Here is an 18,458-nt window from a genome sequence, read left to right on the forward strand (position 1 = left end):
TTCTTTTTTTTAGAGGGGGCGTGACCCAGTCGCGTCTGGCCTGGCAGCTTCCTCTGTGCTCTTAACCCCTTCGTGCCCTGACTCCCAGTGGCAGGGCTTGGAGAGAAGCGCTGTCTCTCCCTCCGCGGCCCTTCCTGGCAATTGCGGGCGGCTCTTACATCATGCCCGTTTGCAGGCGGCGGCAACGTGGAGCGGAGGACGGAGGAGGAGGAGGAGGAGCGGGGCGGGCGGGGGGCCCGTCCCCCAGCAGCCTATGGGGCGGGCCAGGACGTGGGTCTCCTCCCCCTTCCTCTTTAAATCGGGCGCCCGGACGCCTGGGTCCATCCTGCGCTGCGAGGGGGCTGCGGGAAGGGGGGACGCGATGCCGGCGCCTTACACGCGGATCCTGGGGTGAGCACACGCCCGCCGTGGCCCCCTCGACTCCCTCTGTCTGCACCCCACTTCTGACCCTCCTGACCCCACCCCCGTTTCAAAGCAACACTGAATCCCCTTCCTCTTTCTTCCCCAGTCTCCAGCCTCCGCGATCTCGCCTCTCCAAGCCTCTGCTCCTCTGTCTCTTTCCACCTCCCCCCAACCCATCCTTCGCTCCCCAACTTCTGCTTCAATCCTTTCGGCAGATCTCATGAAGTTCAAGGGGGTGACCTTCGCTTCGAAGGGTGTTTGAGGTCTCGGCCTTCCCCCGTCCTCCCACCCCACAGAGATTGCTTTGCAATGCACCCCACTCTTATTTGGGGTGGTCCTGGAGGAGAGGGGTTCGCTTAAGTGGGGGGGGGGGGCGGGCAGAATATGGGAAGACAAATACCCATGCAAAATACAAACACCCCCCTCCTCCCTGGTCTGTTTTTATTTCATAATAATCTGCATGTGATTTTAAAATAACGTGATGCCATTAAGAAAAAAATGCAATGCAAAGCTCCTCTTACTTTATGTGACTGGAGTAAGAATGGGGTGAAGAGAAGTCCAGCCTCAGTTTGCACGTTCTGTGAAATGGGTACAAGACGTTAGGAGCCATTTGCTTCTGCCAAGCAAGGCCTCCTGTCCCTTCCCAACTGTGCTCATGTATTCCTTACTGATACATAGCTGAATATTGCAAGGGGGTTGGACTAGATTCCCCCCCTTCCAACTCTTGAGATTTGATGATCCTGCCTATATCTCCTTTAGATATGCTCCCCCCCCCCTTTATTCTGTCTATCTACCTCTTCCTTCCTTGTCTGTGCCCCTGTCTAAGATGCAAATGTTCATATTCGGGACCCACTTCTGAGGTTAAAACTCTGAAACTGGAGGGGACACCCACCCACACCCCAATTGTGCGAGTGAGTTTCTAAATTTTGGGTGTCCTGCTTCCTTTGCAGGCAGAGCGTTTGCAGCCGGGGACACACAGATGGGTCCTTGTGCTCTGGCAACGGCACCCTTGTTTGTTAGGCTCTCCTCCTGCTTCTCGCTCTCCACGTCACCCACAAACACCCTCCTCCTCCCCCCTTCCTCTACAACCTTTCACCCATAAGAGGAAACAGCAGCCCTCCTGAGCCTCGCTTTGTTTTAAGAGCTCTTAATATTTCCTCTTTGATTGCCCTCCCCCAGGTAAACCAAGGTTGGGACACTAATCCGGGTGCTAGAGAGTTGCAGGAAGATGTCTCTCCCTGCAAACACACACACACACACACACACACACACACACACACACACACTGCAATCTCCGGTTGCAGCCCTGGGTCTCATCCTCTCCATGCAAGCCTCCCAGCCAGCTTGAACTCATCCAGTTTTATGGCTGGCTGTCAATCTCCTGGCTCCAGATTACCTTACCTTGGCTACCTTCTTTAGCCTTTGGACACACAAACAAAACACACACAGGTCCGCTCTGTAAAACGGGAGCAGCAACAGCTAGGGTGGCCGTCAAGCAAATAACACACATTTTAAAACGTGAGTATGCACAGCTTCCAGCCCCATCTCTGCCACGTTTTGTGGCCTTGGGTCAGTCACATTCTCTCGCTCTTGCTCTGTGCCTCAGTTCCTTTACCTGTAAAATGGGAGCAATATTCAGTCGTGGTTGGTTTGTTTAGAGCATTTGTACCCCGCTCTTCAGGGTGGCTTACATACAATCAAAACAAGGCAGTCCCTACCCGCAGGCTTATAATTTAACCCCCTCCCCAAAGGGAAGAAAAAAAAACCATGACACACAAGGAAAAAGGTACAGGAGGGAAGAGGAAACTGACATCACATGATTCTTGTGGTGTATGTCCACTTTAAAAAAAAAAACCAAAACAAAACAATGAATGGAGTGTTCTGCAAGAACACTTTTCATTTTCATTCTGCAATGAATGGAGTGTTCTGCAAGAACACTTTTCCTCTATCCTGTAGCCTGTCAGGAGGATGGTCCTTCTCCCCGCCACACACATCAAGCGTTCCCATTTTACAGACGGAAAACTGAGGCCGGTGGGTTTTTTAAAAAAGTGTCCTGCCCAGCGGTCAAGCAGTTAGGGAGGTGGAAAGGTGCAAAAGCTGAACCCTCTCTGAATGAATCGGAACGACTCTGTTGGTACCCGCAGCGTCGGAGTCAAAATGGCTGGGGAGGAAATCAGTGGGGAGAGGAATTGCTGTAGCTCACAGGTTGGGCATCTACCTTGCATCTACAGGGTCCCGGGTTCAATCCCCTGGTAGGGGCTGGAGTTCTCCTCTGAGGTTTTTTCGGTTGAAACACACACACACACGGTGCAAAGTTGCTTAACAAAGTGGCACACTTTTTGTGATCTGATCTAGGCTTGCCTCTCCCCCCCCCTTTCTTTTTTAATTAAGACAACTCCCAGCGGCAGTGGGGAGATGCCACATGGGGAGCTGTGGGGCAAGGCGGGGAGGGCCTGCGCCTCTATCTGGGAACATCATGTTCCCACACGCAGGCAGGCCTCCGACCCGGCGCCCTGGGGGCATGGCTGGAGCCTCTTTCCCCCCCCCCCCACACGCTCCACCGGGAGCCTTGGCTCGGGCGAAAGTCCACGCCACCGTGTGGCCTGCCCCTTTGCCCTTTGCCCTGCCGCCTGGAGCCCCGCCAAGGTCTCTCGGCTCCTCGCTGTGGGTCCGCCGCCAATCCCAGGGGGGGAGAAGCAAACCCTTTCCCCAGATCTCCCGTGCAAGGGTCAGGGAGCTATCTACGTGCTCACAAACAATCTAGGGTCCACAGATTCACAGCTGTTGATATGGGAGGGCAGGGTGGTGGGTGATCATTGCCAGGCCGGCTTCCTCAACCTCAGCCCTCCAGATGCTTTTGGCCTACAACTCCCATGATCCCTAGCTAGCAGGACCCAGTGGTCAGGGATGGTGGGAGTTGTAGTCTCCAAGCACCTGGAGGGCTGAGGTTGAGGAAGCCTGTCCTAGAAACTTAAGAGGTGGAAGGGACATCCGGGGGTCATCTAGTCCAACCCCCTGCAATGCGGGAATGTCAGCAAAAGCAGCTTTGAGAAATGGCCATCCAGCCGCTGCTGAAAAACCTCCAAGGAAGGAGAGTCACCCTGCTCGCACGCACACGAGTTCGCGAGTGTACACACGGGGCTTTGTGGCGCATGATGAATGCGTGTTAGGCATGGAGATGGGCTTTGCCACTGGGCTTTGCCCGCTTGCCTTGGCGGCAAAGGCGTTTGGGGCAGCAGGGGAGACACCTGTTTGCACCTGCTTGTTATTTCACCCTTAAGCAAACCTCCCGATAACTTGCGAATGCCATCTTTTATTTTTAAAAAGAAATATGTGTTGAGGGGGAGCTTGCTAGCAAGGTGGCATGCGTGCCACCCTCTCCCGTCCACAACCTGTTGCTTTGCGCATAGGGGACAGGCCATAGCTCATGGGTAGAGCGTGCAGAAAGCCCCAGGTTCTAGCCTTCCAGGTAAGACTCCCTGCCCAGCGTTCAAAATCCGTCAGGCGCCAGGCGCATTTTGCACCCGGCTATTGGCCACTTGGGACCCAGGTGGCGCTGTGGGTTAATCCACAGAGACTAGGGCTTGCTGATCAGAAGGTCGGCGGTTCGAATCCCTGCAACGGGGTGAGCTCCCGTTGCTCGGTCCCAGCTCCTGCCCACCTAGCAGTTCGAAAGCACATCAAAGTGCAAGTAGATAAATAGGGACCGCTCCGGCGGGAAGGTAAACGGCGTTTCCGTGCGCTGCTCTGGTTTGCCAGAAGCAGCTTTGTCATGCTGGCCACATGACCCGGAAGCTGTCTGCGGACAAACGCCGGCTCCCTCGGCTTATAGAGCGAGATGAGCGCCACAACCCCAGAGTCGGACACGACTGGACTTGATGGTCAGGGGCCCCTTTACCTTTTTATTGGCCACTTGTGTCCAAGTGAAGATGCCCGGGCACCAGGTTGCTGCCCGACGTCTCCCCACCTGGGGGTCCGTGGATATGGCTTCTTTTCTCACACCAGCAACACATCCTGTCGAATTATATCCGTGATGTTTTATCTGCACAGTCAGAATGAATTTCGGGAACCAAAAAGTCAGGCTGGGAAATACGACTTTAGGGCTGTCCAGCCCCAAAATGGCAAATAGACCTTCGGTTTTGGCGACTGGAACCCTGGTTTAAGGATCCATTCGGTGCCCAGCTTATGTATCTTGAGTTTCTAGCCCTGCCTGAAATTCTGGGAAGCCACTTTTGTCCAGTGTAAACGATAAGGAGCAAGGTAGATCAATGGTCTGACTCAGGGGGAAGTACTTTCTGATGTTCACCCATCACAAGTATTCATCTCAGTGCTTCTCACCTGCCCCCAGGTGCTGCTGTGCATTGTGGGAAAATCTGCCAGGGTTTATGGGATACCTTCTCTCCATTCCCATTTAAGTTAAACTCCCATTATCACTCATTGTGGCAAAGGAGCTGTTTCGTTCCACGTCCTCATTTTCCCCGTACGGTTCCAGCCTGTCTACACACGCTTGGTTTCAACCTTGAGGCGGAGGTAGCTTTTTTTGGGGGGGGACACTGAATTTTGGGGGGAGGTTGCAAATAAGTGTGGGCCGCGTAGAGATAAGCGCACCCCACCCTTGCATTCCCACACGGGTGTTGTGTTGTTTGTGGCGTATATTTGAAAACGAAGAGGAAGGCGCATGGACCCCTTGCGCGGAGATGCACCCGCGCTGTTGTGCAGCGGCATCTAAAGTTGCTGGGGAACGCCGGCGCCTGGCTTTGCGCATACACTCCAGTGCACATGCTCATGGGTCGCCGCGCACGCACCGGTTTTTGCCTGCCCAAGCTTGCGTAAAATTTGCACACTTTGGAAGGCTGTGGGTTTGCCCCGGGGGAATCTCTCTGCCTATTTCTGCACGATTTAAATGCTCTGATAAGGACTTGGGAGAGGCCTGGGCAAACAGCAGTCCTGGGAAAACTGAGATGCCCAGCTAGGTTTTAATTTTCTTCTGCTCATGTGGCTCCATGAGCCAGTGTGGTGTAGTGATTAAGAGAGGTGGACTCGTAATCTGGGGAACTGGGTTCGTGTCTCCGCTCCTGCGCATGCAGCTGCTGGGTGACCTTGGGCTAGTCACACTTCTTTGAAGTCTCTCAGCCCCGCTCACCTCACAGAGTGTTTGTTGTGGGGGAGGAAGGGAAAGGAGAATGTTAGCCGCTTTGAGACTCCTTCGGGTAGTGATAAAGCGGGATATCAAATCCAAACTCTTCTTCTTTTCTTCTTCTTCTCCATGCCTGGTCTCACACTCTCTGTCTCTCTCTCTCTCTTGCAGCCTAGGAGCCTCCTCTATCAGATGTTGGTCCGTTGCCCCAGTGCGCTGGGCGCATGCCCCGCGGGTGCTCCACGGGGACCTGGGCAAACTTCCGGGCCGGGTGAAGGAGTTTGTGGATCACGGGGTGCGACTCTGTCAGCCGGAGAGCATCCACGTTTGTGACGGCACCGAGAAGGAGAACGTCAGAATCCTGAACTACCTGGAGTCTGAAGGCGTCATCAAGCCACTGGGGAAATATGAGAACTGGTGAGCGCATTGGAGGGCGGGAGGCGGACGCCCCCGGAAGCACATGGCTAGCGCATGTCCTGCAGAGCATCCTGGGAGGTGGCTCCACTCGCCGGGGGATGTGGGCACTGCAGCCACAATCCTGTCACTGGGCAGCTACGCCATACAGGTTTTGGGGGCGACAGAACGAACCTCGCTTTCCCCCTCTCTCTTCCTATGTAGCTGGCTAGCTAAGACCGACCCCAAGGATGTCGCACGAGTGGAGAGCCGTACGGTCATTGTGACAGAAAACCAGAGGGACACGGTGCCCATCCCTGCGCCGGGGATCAAAGGGCAGCTTGGCAACTGGATGAACCCCCAAACATTCAAGGGAGCAGTGGACGAGCGTTTTCCTGGCTGCATGAAAGGTAAAGAGAGAATAGGCAGTGGATAGGACAGGGAGGCTTTCTGAGGAGGGTCGGGCAAAATTAGCAGAATAATGATGATAATAATAATAATAATTCCCATCTGACAGGGTTGCCCCAGCTCCAAACAGATATAAAAACACAATAAAACATCAACCATTAAAAACTGCCTTCAGGTGTCTTCTAAAAGTTGTGTCGTTCTTTGTCTCCTTGACATCTGCTGGGAGGGTGGGTGCCACCACCGAGAAGGCCCCTCTGCCTGGTTCCCTGCAACCTCGCTTCTCCCAATGAGGGAACTGCCAGAAGGCCCTTGGAGCTGGACCTCAGTGTCTGGGCTGAGCAATGGGGCTAACTTCCTCCTGGACCTAGTTTATTTTTTTTCTCTACCCGTCCTTCTGCTCATTTGCACCCTGTTAGCTCATTGCTTCAAATATGTATCCACCAACCGCCCCACCTCAAGGGATGTGTCTCCACCCACGAAACCGTCCTTCCGCAATCCAATGCCCCTTCCTTCAGTCGCGCCCCCCCGGCCTCTGTTTGCCCCCCTGCCTTCGCCTTCCCCTCCTGTGACTCCTCTCCCGCAGGCCGCACCATGTACGTCATCCCCTACAGCATGGGGCCCATCGGCTCGCCCCTCTCCAAGATCGGCATCCAGCTCACGGACTCGGCCTACGTGGTCGCCAGCATGCGCATCATGACCCGGATGGGCACAGCCGCCCTCCGCACGCTCGGCGACGGGGAGTTTGTCAAGTGCTTGCATTCGGTGGGGCGGCCTTTGCCCCTGGAAGGTGAGAGGGTCCTCTTTGGGGTTTCGGAAGCGGGGGGGAACCCCTCTCGGGGCTCCCCGGTGGTTAGGGACGAGGCTCGGGTTTCGAAGCAGCCACTTGCTTTTCCCCCACCGAGCCTTGGTCAGTTTTGCAATGACTGCTAGCGGAATTAAAATCATGGGATTGAAGAGAGAGATTGTATGGGGAAACGAAACGCCGGTTTGGGTACAGGTTTAGCTCTGGCAAAGATCCTTAAAGAGTCAGAGCTCTCGTCAGGCCGCATTCGCACCAGACATTTTAAAGCTCTGTGATACCACTTTGAACTGTCATGGCTCCCCCCAAGGAATTCTGGGAGATGTAGTTTGTTAAGAGTCTTTCGGAGACACAGACACACACACACACATTCCCCTCTCACGGCTACAGTTCCCAGAGTGGTTTAACAATCAATCCCTCTTGACAGGGAGCTCTGGGAATTGTAGCACTGTGAGGGGGTTCTTCAAACCTTGTGTCCCCAGGCGTTGTCAGACTACAACTCCCAGCACCCTCAGTCAATGGCCGGGGATAATGGGAGTTGTGATCCAGCACTATCAGAAGCAGGCTGTCCTGAGAGCACCCATAACAAACTACAGCTCCCAGGATTCTCTGGGCAAAGCCATGGCTGTTTAGAGGGATATGGTAATGCTTTAAATCAGGCATAGACAACCTTCGGCCCTCCAGATGTTTTGGACTACAATTCCCATCATCCCTAACCACTGGTCCTGCTAGCTAGGGATCATGGGAGTTGTAGGCCAAAACTTCTGGAGGGCCAAAGGTTGCCTATGCCTGCTTTAAATGTAGGGTGTGAATGCGGACTTTGTTTCCTACAGTATTATTATTATTATTAAATTTGTATAGCATCATTTATCCATAGATTTCAGGCCAGTTCACAGCATTAAACTGCAAGATAAAAACACAAAATGCAGAATACAAACAGGAACAAAACAAAATAAAAACAGGAACAAAACTCCAGGTGGTCAGGCCTCACCTGGAGTACTGTGTCCAGTTCTGGGCACCACAGTTCAAGAAGGATACTGACAAGCTGGAACGTGTCCAGAGGAGGGCAACCAAAATGGCCAAAGGCCTGGAAACGATGCCTTATGAGGAATGGCTTAGAGAGCTGGGTATGTTTAGCCTGGAGAAGAGAAGGTTAAGGGGTGATATGATAGCCATGTTCAAATATATAAAAGGATGTCATATAGAGGAGGGAGAAAGGTTGTTTTCTGCTGCTCCAGAGAAGCGGGCACGGAGCAATGGATTCAAACTACAAGAAAGAAGATTCCACCTAAACATTAGGAAGAACTTCCTGACAGTAAGAGCTGTTCGGCAGTGGAATTTGCTGTCAAGGAGTGTGGTGGAGTCTCCTTCTTTGGAGGTCTTTAAGCAGAGGCTTGACAGGCATATGTCAAGAATGCTTTGATGGTGTTTCCTGCTTGGCAGGGGGTTGGACTGGATGGCCCTTGTGGTCTCTTCCAACTCTGATTCTAAACCAGTAACTCCCCTCCTCAGTACAGCTGCTGGAACACCCTTCAAGTCCCGTTGCTCAGCCTCAGAGGCATGTGCGGAATTCCTCCAGAAGATTGCCGACCTCTGTTTTTCTCCTCCCAATGCAGATGAGTTGGTGAACAACTGGCCGTGCAACCCCGAGAAGACCCTCATAGCCCATGTCCCGGAACGCCGAGAAATCGTCTCCTTTGGCAGCGGCTACGGAGGCAACTCCCTCCTGGGCAAGAAATGTTTTGCCTTGCGCATTGCCTCTTGCATTGCCAAAGACGAGGGTTGGCTGGCAGAGCATATGCTGGTGAGAGGGATAGTTTGTGAAGGTAGCTCATCCCCCGTCCCCACGTTGGAGAAGAGGCAGGCCTGGCGGGGTAGGACGAGGGAAACCGGGAGTCAACGGCTAAATTTCCTCCACAGTTTCAGAGGAAGAGGTCTTCTCTCTTGCGCATGGCTGCAGTTGTCATTGTCCGCACATGCTCAGAGGCGCTCTTGGCTCCTCTTTACGGAGCCCCAGGTCCAATCCAGGCTTTGTGGGTTCAGTCTTGCATGCCAGGCAGCGATGGTGTGCAGTGGGTCTCCTGCAAAGGCTTCTGGGAGCCTGGAAATATTATTCAGTCTGGGTTCGGCCGGGGCTTGATAGCCAGGACTGGGGAAAGGGATGTGGGGCTTAGGAGCAAGGCCAAAGGACGGCGGGGTGTTTACATTGCCTCAGAGGGATATTTAACAAGCAAACATTAATTGGTTAATGAGTGGCAGAGGACTGCTGAAATCCCAAATGTGCGAGGATGAGTCGTGACGCATGGAAGGGAAGGACCGGGGGGAGGTGAATTTGTGAGGTCTTTCGTCAGGACCCAGAGGGCATTGGCCCAGGTGGAAGGGCAGTCGAGGGGACCCACGGCGGCAGGTGTGTAAGTGCAAAGCCTTGTGGGAAGACTTGCGTGAAGCTGTGGGGGGATTTTCATTGCAAAATAAGTGTTCAACAGCCTCCAAAGCATTGTGGGTAATTTGGGGGATGTCATTAACTCTCCAGAACAGGAGTTGATCTTTGTGCGTTGAGTGAAGGTTTCATTATTTTTAAAATGGCCCTACAATCCATTGCTTCTGGTTGAGACATTTTAAAGAGTTGCTTCGGGTAACCCCCTGATCCAAGACTCGGCAGCAGACCTGGCGCTCTCCAGATCCTTTGGACTAAAGTTCCCAAAAGCCCCAACCAGGATGGGGGAAGGCTAGTCTTAAATAATGGTTGTGGGAATGGCATTTATTGCAATGTATTCTGGTACTTTTATATTTCATTGCGAAACCAAAGTTGCTTCCTTAAAAAAATAAAGATAAGATACAGTATCTTTATTGTCATTGTCCCCTTGCGGGAACAACGAAATTACTCGGTTGCTACATCCACTCAGATAAAGCATTCCGCATAATCCAAAATTACAAAACCTAATTAAAAACAGTAAATCTAATACAAATAACAAGTAAAATAAGATGACTTCAAAGTCCAGGCTTTCCATTTAAGGCCAAAATCGCTCTAGAGAAGAAACTGTTCCTGAGATGGGGGGGGGAAAAAAGGAAGGCTCCTCTGTGTTTAGCCAGACAGGCAGAAATTCAACAGATGACGATCTACCCTCTGCTGCATCTCTGTGCTATAAAAGCATCACCTGTTGAATTTCCTGACCTGCTGCACCAGAAAAATAGGAAAGAGCACATGGAAATGTCTCATTAAAGTTTAAACCACACTAGGCTTTAAGACGCAAACAGTCTTCGTTGCAAATATCTGATTACATGTATCCTAAAGTTAGCTTAGATTTCTTAAAACAAGAAACTCATCTAAAATTTGGGTCCTGCGTGTGTCTCTGGTCTTTGGGGACTGTGCATCACCTTTCTCTGCCTGCTCATCTCCTGAGACGTTTACACGCTGCTGATTTCCCCCTTTCCAGATCCTGGGACTCACAAACCCAGAGGGCAAGAAGAAGTATGTGGCCGCAGCCTTCCCCAGCGCCTGCGGAAAGACCAACCTGGCCATGATGAACCCCACGCTTCCCGGCTGGAGGGTGGAGTGCGTGGGGGACGACATTGCGTGGATGAAGTTCGACAGCGACGGTGAGTTTAGATCTGGGGCACCAAGGCATAGCTGCCAACTCTCCCGTTTTCCCTCGGAAATCCCCGTTTTTCCAGCTGTTCCTAGCTGAAAAAACGGATTTTTTTTTGTTTTCTCCCGGTTTATTCTGGCGCGGCGGCCATTTTGGAACTGGGTGGAGCATGCTCAGAAGCGACTATTGATGCTGCTCTGCCCAGTTCCAAAATGGCTGCAGTGCGACTTCTGGCACGGTGGCCATTTTAGAACTGGGCAAAGCAGCATCAAAAGTCACTTCTGAGCACGCTCCGCCCAGTTCCAAAATGGCGGCAGCGTTACTTCCGGTCTGCTATTTCCGGCCCGGTCCCTTATTCCTCTGACAGCAACTTGGCAGGTATGCACCAAGGGAATGAGAGGAGCAGGGCGCAGCATGCTTCCTCTGTCGCGAGAGGTGGAGAGCATGCCGGAATTAGGGGACTTGCGGTCAAATCTGTGCTCGGCCGCGAAGATCACTGAATGACCTTCGTCCGGTTTCGCCCTCTCTCTGTGACCAACCTACCACACAGGGTTGTTGTACGGCAAAAAGATAGGGGACTGGGAGCTGATATACTCTGCCCTGAGCTCCTTGGAGGAAGGGCAGGATAAAAATGGGGGGGGGAATAAACACGCTTTGTAAGGGCGAGAATGTGGCCCTCTAGACATCACTGTATGGCCCTTGGAGCTATCCCCAGGGCATGCACACATCTCCTCAGGCCGACTGACAACACCTCTGGCTTCCAAGATGATATTTACATCTGGTGCTCCGCCTACTTTTGCCCCTGGCCCCGCCCACCATGGGCAGGTGGCCCTTGTGCAATTGCTCAGAAGAGAATGTGGCCCTCAGGTTGGAAAAGTACACAGAAAAGGTGCTAACTCCCAAGTTTTGGGGGTTTCAAATGGGCAAGGTACCCTCAGTGCACCATTCCCCACCGCTGTCATGGCTACCCACTCAGTTGCCTTGTGGGCCTTGGCCACCTTCACACCCTACTTTTAAAGTAGTTCAAACCATCATGGCTTCTCCCCAAAGGATTATGGGAACTGTTGTTTTGCTGAGGATGCTGAGAGGTATTAGGAGGCCAATATCAGAAAGCTACAATGCCTAGAGTTCCCTGTCAGGACGGTTAAACCACTCGGAGGGCAGAGCAAGCTGGTAAGAGGTGTGGCCTCCTGAGAGAGGGTGTGGCCTGAGGAGAAATCTTGAGGGCCAGACAGAAAGCCTGGTGGGTCTGCATTTGGCCCCCGGGCCTGAGGTACTGCCACCCCTAATTTCCCAGGTAGTCTGTCGTTCATCCTGTCTGCAGAGTTTCTGGGGAGGTCAGATCGGCTGACCTCCCCAGCCTTAAGATGGCTCCTCCGGTTGCTCAAAGGGGAATGGCGGATTTGGTGGATGGAAAGGCAGAAGTTTGCGCAGAGACAGCGGCTCCTCGTGTGAAGAAGAGAAGGAAGCCTGGGGAAATAGAGGCTCGCACTGGCGTGAAGAGGCCCTGGGATCCAGAACATAATCCGATGCAGCTCATTCTCTTCTCCCCTCTCACGCGTAGGCTGCTTGCGGGCCATCAACCCTGAGAATGGCTTCTTCGGGGTGGCGCCCGGTACGTCCACCAGAACCAACCCCAACGCCATGCACACCATCCAGCGGAACACCATTTTCACCAACGTGGCAGAGACCAGCGAAGGTGGCGTCTACTGGGAGGGCATCGACCAGATGATCCCTGCGGGGGTGACCATCAGCACCTGGCAGGGCAAACCTTGGAAACCAGGCAAGGATGGGTGACTTGTTTGCAAAGGATTCTGGGTAGTTGCAAAGGATTCTGGGTAGTTGCGCAGAACAAAGCGGAGAGTGGGGAGTGCACGGGGCCCGGTAACCTGAACTTCCCCTTCTCTTTCTTCCCTGCCAAGGTGACGCGGCGCCGGCCGCCCACCCCAACTCGCGCTTCTGCGCACCAGCCCGCCAGTGCCCAATCATGGACCCGGACTGGGAGTCCCCCAAGGGGGTCCCTATTGATGCCATCATCTTTGGGGGCAGGAGACCTGCAGGTAAGCTCCCTGGCCTCCCGCTCCTCCTCCCAGACTCTGTGGGCACCCACTGAGCGACCCTCCGCTCTGAGGGACCCTACCCGCTAAACTGATTTCCCCCCACAGGCGTGCCCCTGGTGTACGAAGCCTTCAATTGGCGCCACGGCGTCTTCGTGGGCAGCGCAATGAGATCGGAATCCACCGCAGCCGCTGAACACAAAGGTGAGGACTCTCTGGGAGGCTAGGTGGATGTGTCCTCTATTTAGATCTGGTTGCATCTCAAGGGCTAAAGTCCTGCCCACCCACCTTCGGTAATGGAACCGAGGCCATGGAGAGCACGTTTAAATGAAGGGTGGGGAGAATTTTTCTGCAAAAGGACGACATTCCTGGCAGGATTGCACCAGTAGTTGGCAGGGCCAGAGGAGCAACAACTGAGAAATGTACCTTTGTAGTGGCGCCCACCCTGTGGAATTGCCCTCCCGTCAGATGTCCATGTAATTTTCCGTAGACATCTGAAGGCAGCCCTGTTTCAGGAAGATTTTAATGTGTGCCTTTTTTCTGCTTTTTGGTTGGAAGCTGCTCAGAGTGGCTGGGGCAACCCAGTCCAGACGGGAAGGGTATAAGAAACAAATTATTAGGGTTATTATGAGGAGAGTCTGAGGGCCTGATAGAGAAGCTGTCAGGCCTGAATATTCCCAACTCCTCCTTTAAACTTTTGTAAATGGTGGAGTCAGAGACAGGCAGACTGACAGCAGTGGACCAATGATAATCGCATGGTCCAAGTCTAAACCGAAAGGCGAGGTGTCGGAGCAAAGGCAGAGCTCCAGGTACAAGGCAAACACAGCAGGCAGGTAGCCCAGGTGTAGCCAATCTGCCAGATGTTCCTGCATCACAACTCCCATCACCCCTGGCCATTGGCCGTGCAGATGGGAGATGTAGTCCACAACATCAGCAGGGCACATGGATGACCCCTATTCTTGAGCATTGCTCCGGAGCTGAGAGATACTTATTCTTTTTTTATTCATATATTCAACTTGTATACCGCTTTTCCGTAGAAATATACCCTGGGGCGGTTCACAACCCAACAAAAAAGCAGCAATATTTGAGCACCAGATGGTTCCAGTATGACAATCCAAATAATTCACAGAGTTCAATTAATATCAAATCTACTAACAAGCATTTTCAGTGCCATCAATTACAGTGGTACAGTATCTCGGTTTTCGAACGTAATCCATTCTGGAAGACCGTTTGACTTACGAAACATTCGAAAACCAAGGCCCAAAGGGCGGTCTGCAAATTCAGTAGAAAAAAAAAAAGCTCAGCGGAAGCCGTTCGACTTCCGAGGCGCGTTTGAAAACAGAAGCATTTCCTTCTGGGTTTTCGGCATTCGGGTTCCGAATCATTCCTCAATGGAGACATTTGAAAACTGAGGTACCACTGTATTATTAACAATAATAAAACCAGCAGAGTTTATATTATGAAGGAGCAGCGATGTATATACCCTGAGGAGTAAAATATATGGAAACGGAAGTTTTACTTCAGAGACAGCTTTACAAAGCTTTGTTTAGGCTTACGCATACTTGTTTAAGGTATCCTATCCCTGCTCCCCTCCCTCCCCAAATCGTTCCAGGCAAGGTCATCATGCACGACCCCTTCGCCATGCGCCCGTTCTTCGGCTACAACTTTGGCCGCTATCTGGAGCACTGGCTGAGCATGGAGGGCCACAAGGGAGCCCGCCTTCCCAAGATCTTCCATGTCAACTGGTTCCGGAAGGATGCCGCTGGGAACTTCTTGTGGCCGGGCTTCGGGGAGAACTCCCGGGTCCTCGACTGGATCTTCCGCCGCGTCGACGGAGAGGAGAGCGCCAAGGAGACGCCCATCGGCTACATCCCCAAAGATGGCGCCTTAGACCTGACAGGCCTCAACAAGGTGAACTACCAGGAGCTTTTCTCACTGCCCAAGGAATTCTGGGAACAAGAAGTGAGGGAAGTGAGGCAGTACCTGACGGAACAAGTGAACGAGGACCTGCCCAAGGAAGTGATGAAGGAACTGGAAGCCTTGGAAGCCCGGGTAAAGAAGATGTGAGGCACCTGAAAAGGGAACACACCTGCTCTCCGAAAAAAGAGAGAGGCCAAAGACACACACCCTGCACCTCCTGTGGGAGATGGAGGAGATGACAGGGAGCTTGTTTACAAAATGTCCCTTCCCCATTTCTTTCCAGCTACGCCTCTCTGGCCCTTCAGGAGTCGGCCATCTTGTTTCCTTGGTCATGAGGCGGCCATCTTGCCTCCTAGGCAACATGAGCCGCGCATACTGCTTTCTTTATTTTCTTGATAGATCTGCTTTGCTTCCCCTTTCCTGTGCCACTAATCCTCCTCTGGTTGTAGGGTGAAAGTGACCCGCCGTCTTGTTCCACCAGCTGCCCGTTGGTTCCCGTTTGGGTCTACGTTCCCTGTCTGTGTGCCATCTTTGTTCTCGAGTGGCTTTTGACCTTTCGTAGAATGCCTTTCCCTCCTTCTAGAGAAAGACTTTTACATTGGGGGGGGGGATGATGGAAAGCCTTTTGGGGAAAGGGACACCCCAGGCTAGCTTGCGGCATGTCCTCAGATCTTAAGTTGCTGCCTCTAACGCAGCTTTGGGTTATGGATGTGGAACCAGTTGTTCACCAGCCATGATGCAGTGGAAGCTGTACTGCATCAAAGCAGAAGTCATTTCTTTAGCGCCGAGAAGTTTTTGCCCCTTCAAATTTTGCTGGACTACAACTCCCATCATCCCTGGCCATTGGCCACGCCGGCTGCGGCTTATGGGGGTTGGAGTCCTGCAATGTCTGAAGTGCCCCCCTTTCGCCACCCCTGCCTTAGTAGAACCTCAGGACCAGCCTTCCTATTTGTTAGCTCCAACTGAATCATAGAACTGTAGAGTTGGAAGGGACCCCAAGGGCCATCTAGTCCAACCCCCCTGCAATGCAGGAGTCACAGCACAAAATCCCTGACAGATAGCCGTCCAAACTACTTAGAAACCTCCAGTGAGGGACTGGAACAAGTAAGTGCTAATCCTTCGCTTCTAGGCCAATTGCTAACACTTGACATCAACTGGAACGCGGCGGCCACATCCATGCATTTGCCTAGCCTCTCCCGCTATTTCTTTTGGTTGCTAAACGAACTTACGACACTGCCTTAGACCGAGTCTGACCCATTAGCCTTATTTTATCCACCGACAGCTGGTTGCTCTCAAGAGCCCTTGGAGAGAAGCCTTTGCTGATCAGCGAGGGATGCCAGGACTCATCCTGGGACTTCTTAGCACACATGCCACTGAGCTTATGTGGCTCCTATGAATGTACTATGCTCCCTCGGGAATCCGTTCAGCGATCTTTTTAGTTGGCATGAGGTTTCATGCCGACGCCCTTCCTTGGTTCCATAAACCCCTTGGTTGTTTAAACCCACATTCCCCCCTCTTCCGGACCTCCTTTACATTGGGCATACTTGAACATCACACATAAGGGACCAATCCCACGAGGCCCGTAAGAGATTGTAAGGCATTTGACAAAGTCATACAGTACTTTCTCTCCTTCGTGCCCACCCAATATGTGGCGCGGCCCGCAGGATTTATGGTTTGTAAATCAGGGAACGGGGGAGAAGGCTTCGACGGTTCTTCCGCGCTAGAGAGCACATTTTTGCACTTCAAATGTCCACAAGAATGTACGGAGAGCCTGCTGGATCAGGTCAGTGGGTCATCTCATCCAGCATCCTGTTCTCACAGCAGCTAACCAGATGCTCCGGGGAGCGGGGTGGATCCACAAGCAGGATTTTAGCACGAGCACCCTCCCCTCCTCCGTTTTTTTGTGGGTTTTTTTGAGCCCAAGACGCCAATTGCTGTTTTGGTTCCAAGTTTACCAGAGTTGTACTTTGTACAATCAGCCTCTGATCCCCCCCACTTATCTAGCTTCAAACCTGTGAATGGGGTGTGTGGGGCGGAATGCAACTAAACCATCAAGCTCATTGCCAAAACCATAATTTTGTTGCCTGCCTTTGAAATCTCGTAACTGAAGCGGGCAACACCCATTTGGAGCTTGAATTCTCTCTGTGTGTGTGTTCTGGGGCTTCGTGGCGTGATGGCAACTCAGCCCAGTCCATTTTATTAAAGCCCGACAAGCGTTGTTACTCAGTCTCCACCGTCATCTCCAGCGCAGCAACCGTTCCGTACACAAAATGGTTCTCCCCAACTTCAGATTTGCTCGTTCCCAAGAAGGTAGTTGTCAACTCTGCTGCCAAGTAGGTGTGGGGCAATTAAATTCCCTAGCAAACAAGTCAGCCTTCTCCAGAAGACTTATACACCCATGTTAGCTTTGGGGTAAATTAACAACTCGGAGTCAAACTTTATAGATAACCCACCCAGAGAGAGTTCTGGTCCTGGATTAGGGAGAAGCTGAATTGAATCTTTCCTCAGTCACGTTGCTCATGGCAGAGCCTTGGATAAAACTACTCTCAGCCTCACCTACCCCGCAGGGTTGTTCTTGGGACACATAAGAACAGCATCCTTTGCGGGCTAAAATATGCTACTCAAATTAAAACTTGTTGCCCGCCTTTGGTTTTATATTTGGTCAAGGTTTCGGTTCCCTGTGGCCATAATTCCACCATTGACCTCCTTCAGAATTCAGCTAGGACGCTGTTTACCTAACCTGCTCTGTCTGTCTCAACATTCGATTGCTAGCATTCCCCACCAGAGCATTTAGAATTTCCGTGAACATTGAATGACATCACAGCAGTGCAGCCAATAGCTAGAGGAGGTTTTGCACACAAGGCAGCTTTTTGCCTATTACACATATTGGGATGTCTGATGAGAGAAGTGAGTTACATGACGTGAGTCCTCTCTCACCCAACAGCCATGTGAGTCTGTTACAGCTTGCCAGCAAATAATTCCGCCTAATGGTTATCAGATGTGGTGGGTTGTCGTTGTTGTTGTTTTAACTAGTGCTCAATGTTATAATCTTAATTTCCCCCCTCTTCTTTACATTCCTCTGTGTGGGTTACAGTTGGTAGAATCACCCCCTCTGTTGTTCTGAATACAGTTTGCCTACATTTCAGGGAATTAACATGCAAATGATTCATGGGATTTTATATTTCTTCCCCTCCATCCCTGGTCGAAGTGACAGCCTTTCAGGGGGGTGTTGGGGGAAGGTGAGCAAGAAGGGCAGAATAGAAGGAAATTAGGTATGGCTACACTTTTACTGGTGGAATTTCAACCAGAAGTGAGGCAGCAACTGGAAAGAAACCTGGAGTGTGAGCTCGATATTTGACTGCAGCTTAATTTTTTAATCTTATTTTTTAACACACACCCAATCAAATCAAATGCACATTCTTCTGTTAATAACAAACATGAATGAGAATAAAAAAATCAACAAATAAATGGAAGTGGGCGTTTTAAATTGATGGCTTGTGCAAGGTCCCATGTTAATGGAAAATATCCAGTAGGTTGGTGTGTATCGATGTACACTGAATTTTGAAAGTGTGTTGCAGACATGTCCACAACACCAGCGTCAAACCAGTATGAAATGCTGAGTTAGTACCTAGCTGCGGTATTCTTGACGTAGCGCAGAACCGGTCAGGCACACTTTTATAATTAAACAAAATTAACAACACATTATTTATTCTGAAATATAAAAGCATGGCAGGGTGAACACTATACTTTGG

At 51.7% G+C, this 18,458-nt stretch overlaps 1 protein-coding gene across 1 annotated transcript; it reads left to right on the forward strand.

Moving 5' to 3' along the window:
* The first annotated feature begins 232 nt into the window (after nt 1-232).
* On the forward strand, nt 233-18,174 carry PCK2 (phosphoenolpyruvate carboxykinase 2, mitochondrial). The gene is made up of 10 exons (XM_035135720.3): nt 233-390; nt 5,711-5,956; nt 6,158-6,342; nt 6,924-7,127; nt 8,756-8,943; nt 10,577-10,739; nt 12,294-12,512; nt 12,652-12,789; nt 12,895-12,990; nt 14,399-18,174. Exons 1-10 carry the CDS (start codon nt 254-256, stop codon nt 14,851-14,853), a joined length of 2,031 nt encoding a protein of 676 aa, XP_034991611.2. The 5' UTR covers nt 233-253; the 3' UTR covers nt 14,854-18,174.
* Nucleotides 18,175-18,458: the final 284 nt, after the last annotated feature.

This window comes from Zootoca vivipara, chromosome 12, assembly GCF_965207765.1.
Source record: "Zootoca vivipara chromosome 12, rZooViv2.hap1.1, whole genome shotgun sequence".
Lineage (NCBI taxonomy): Eukaryota > Metazoa > Chordata > Lepidosauria > Squamata > Lacertidae > Zootoca > Zootoca vivipara.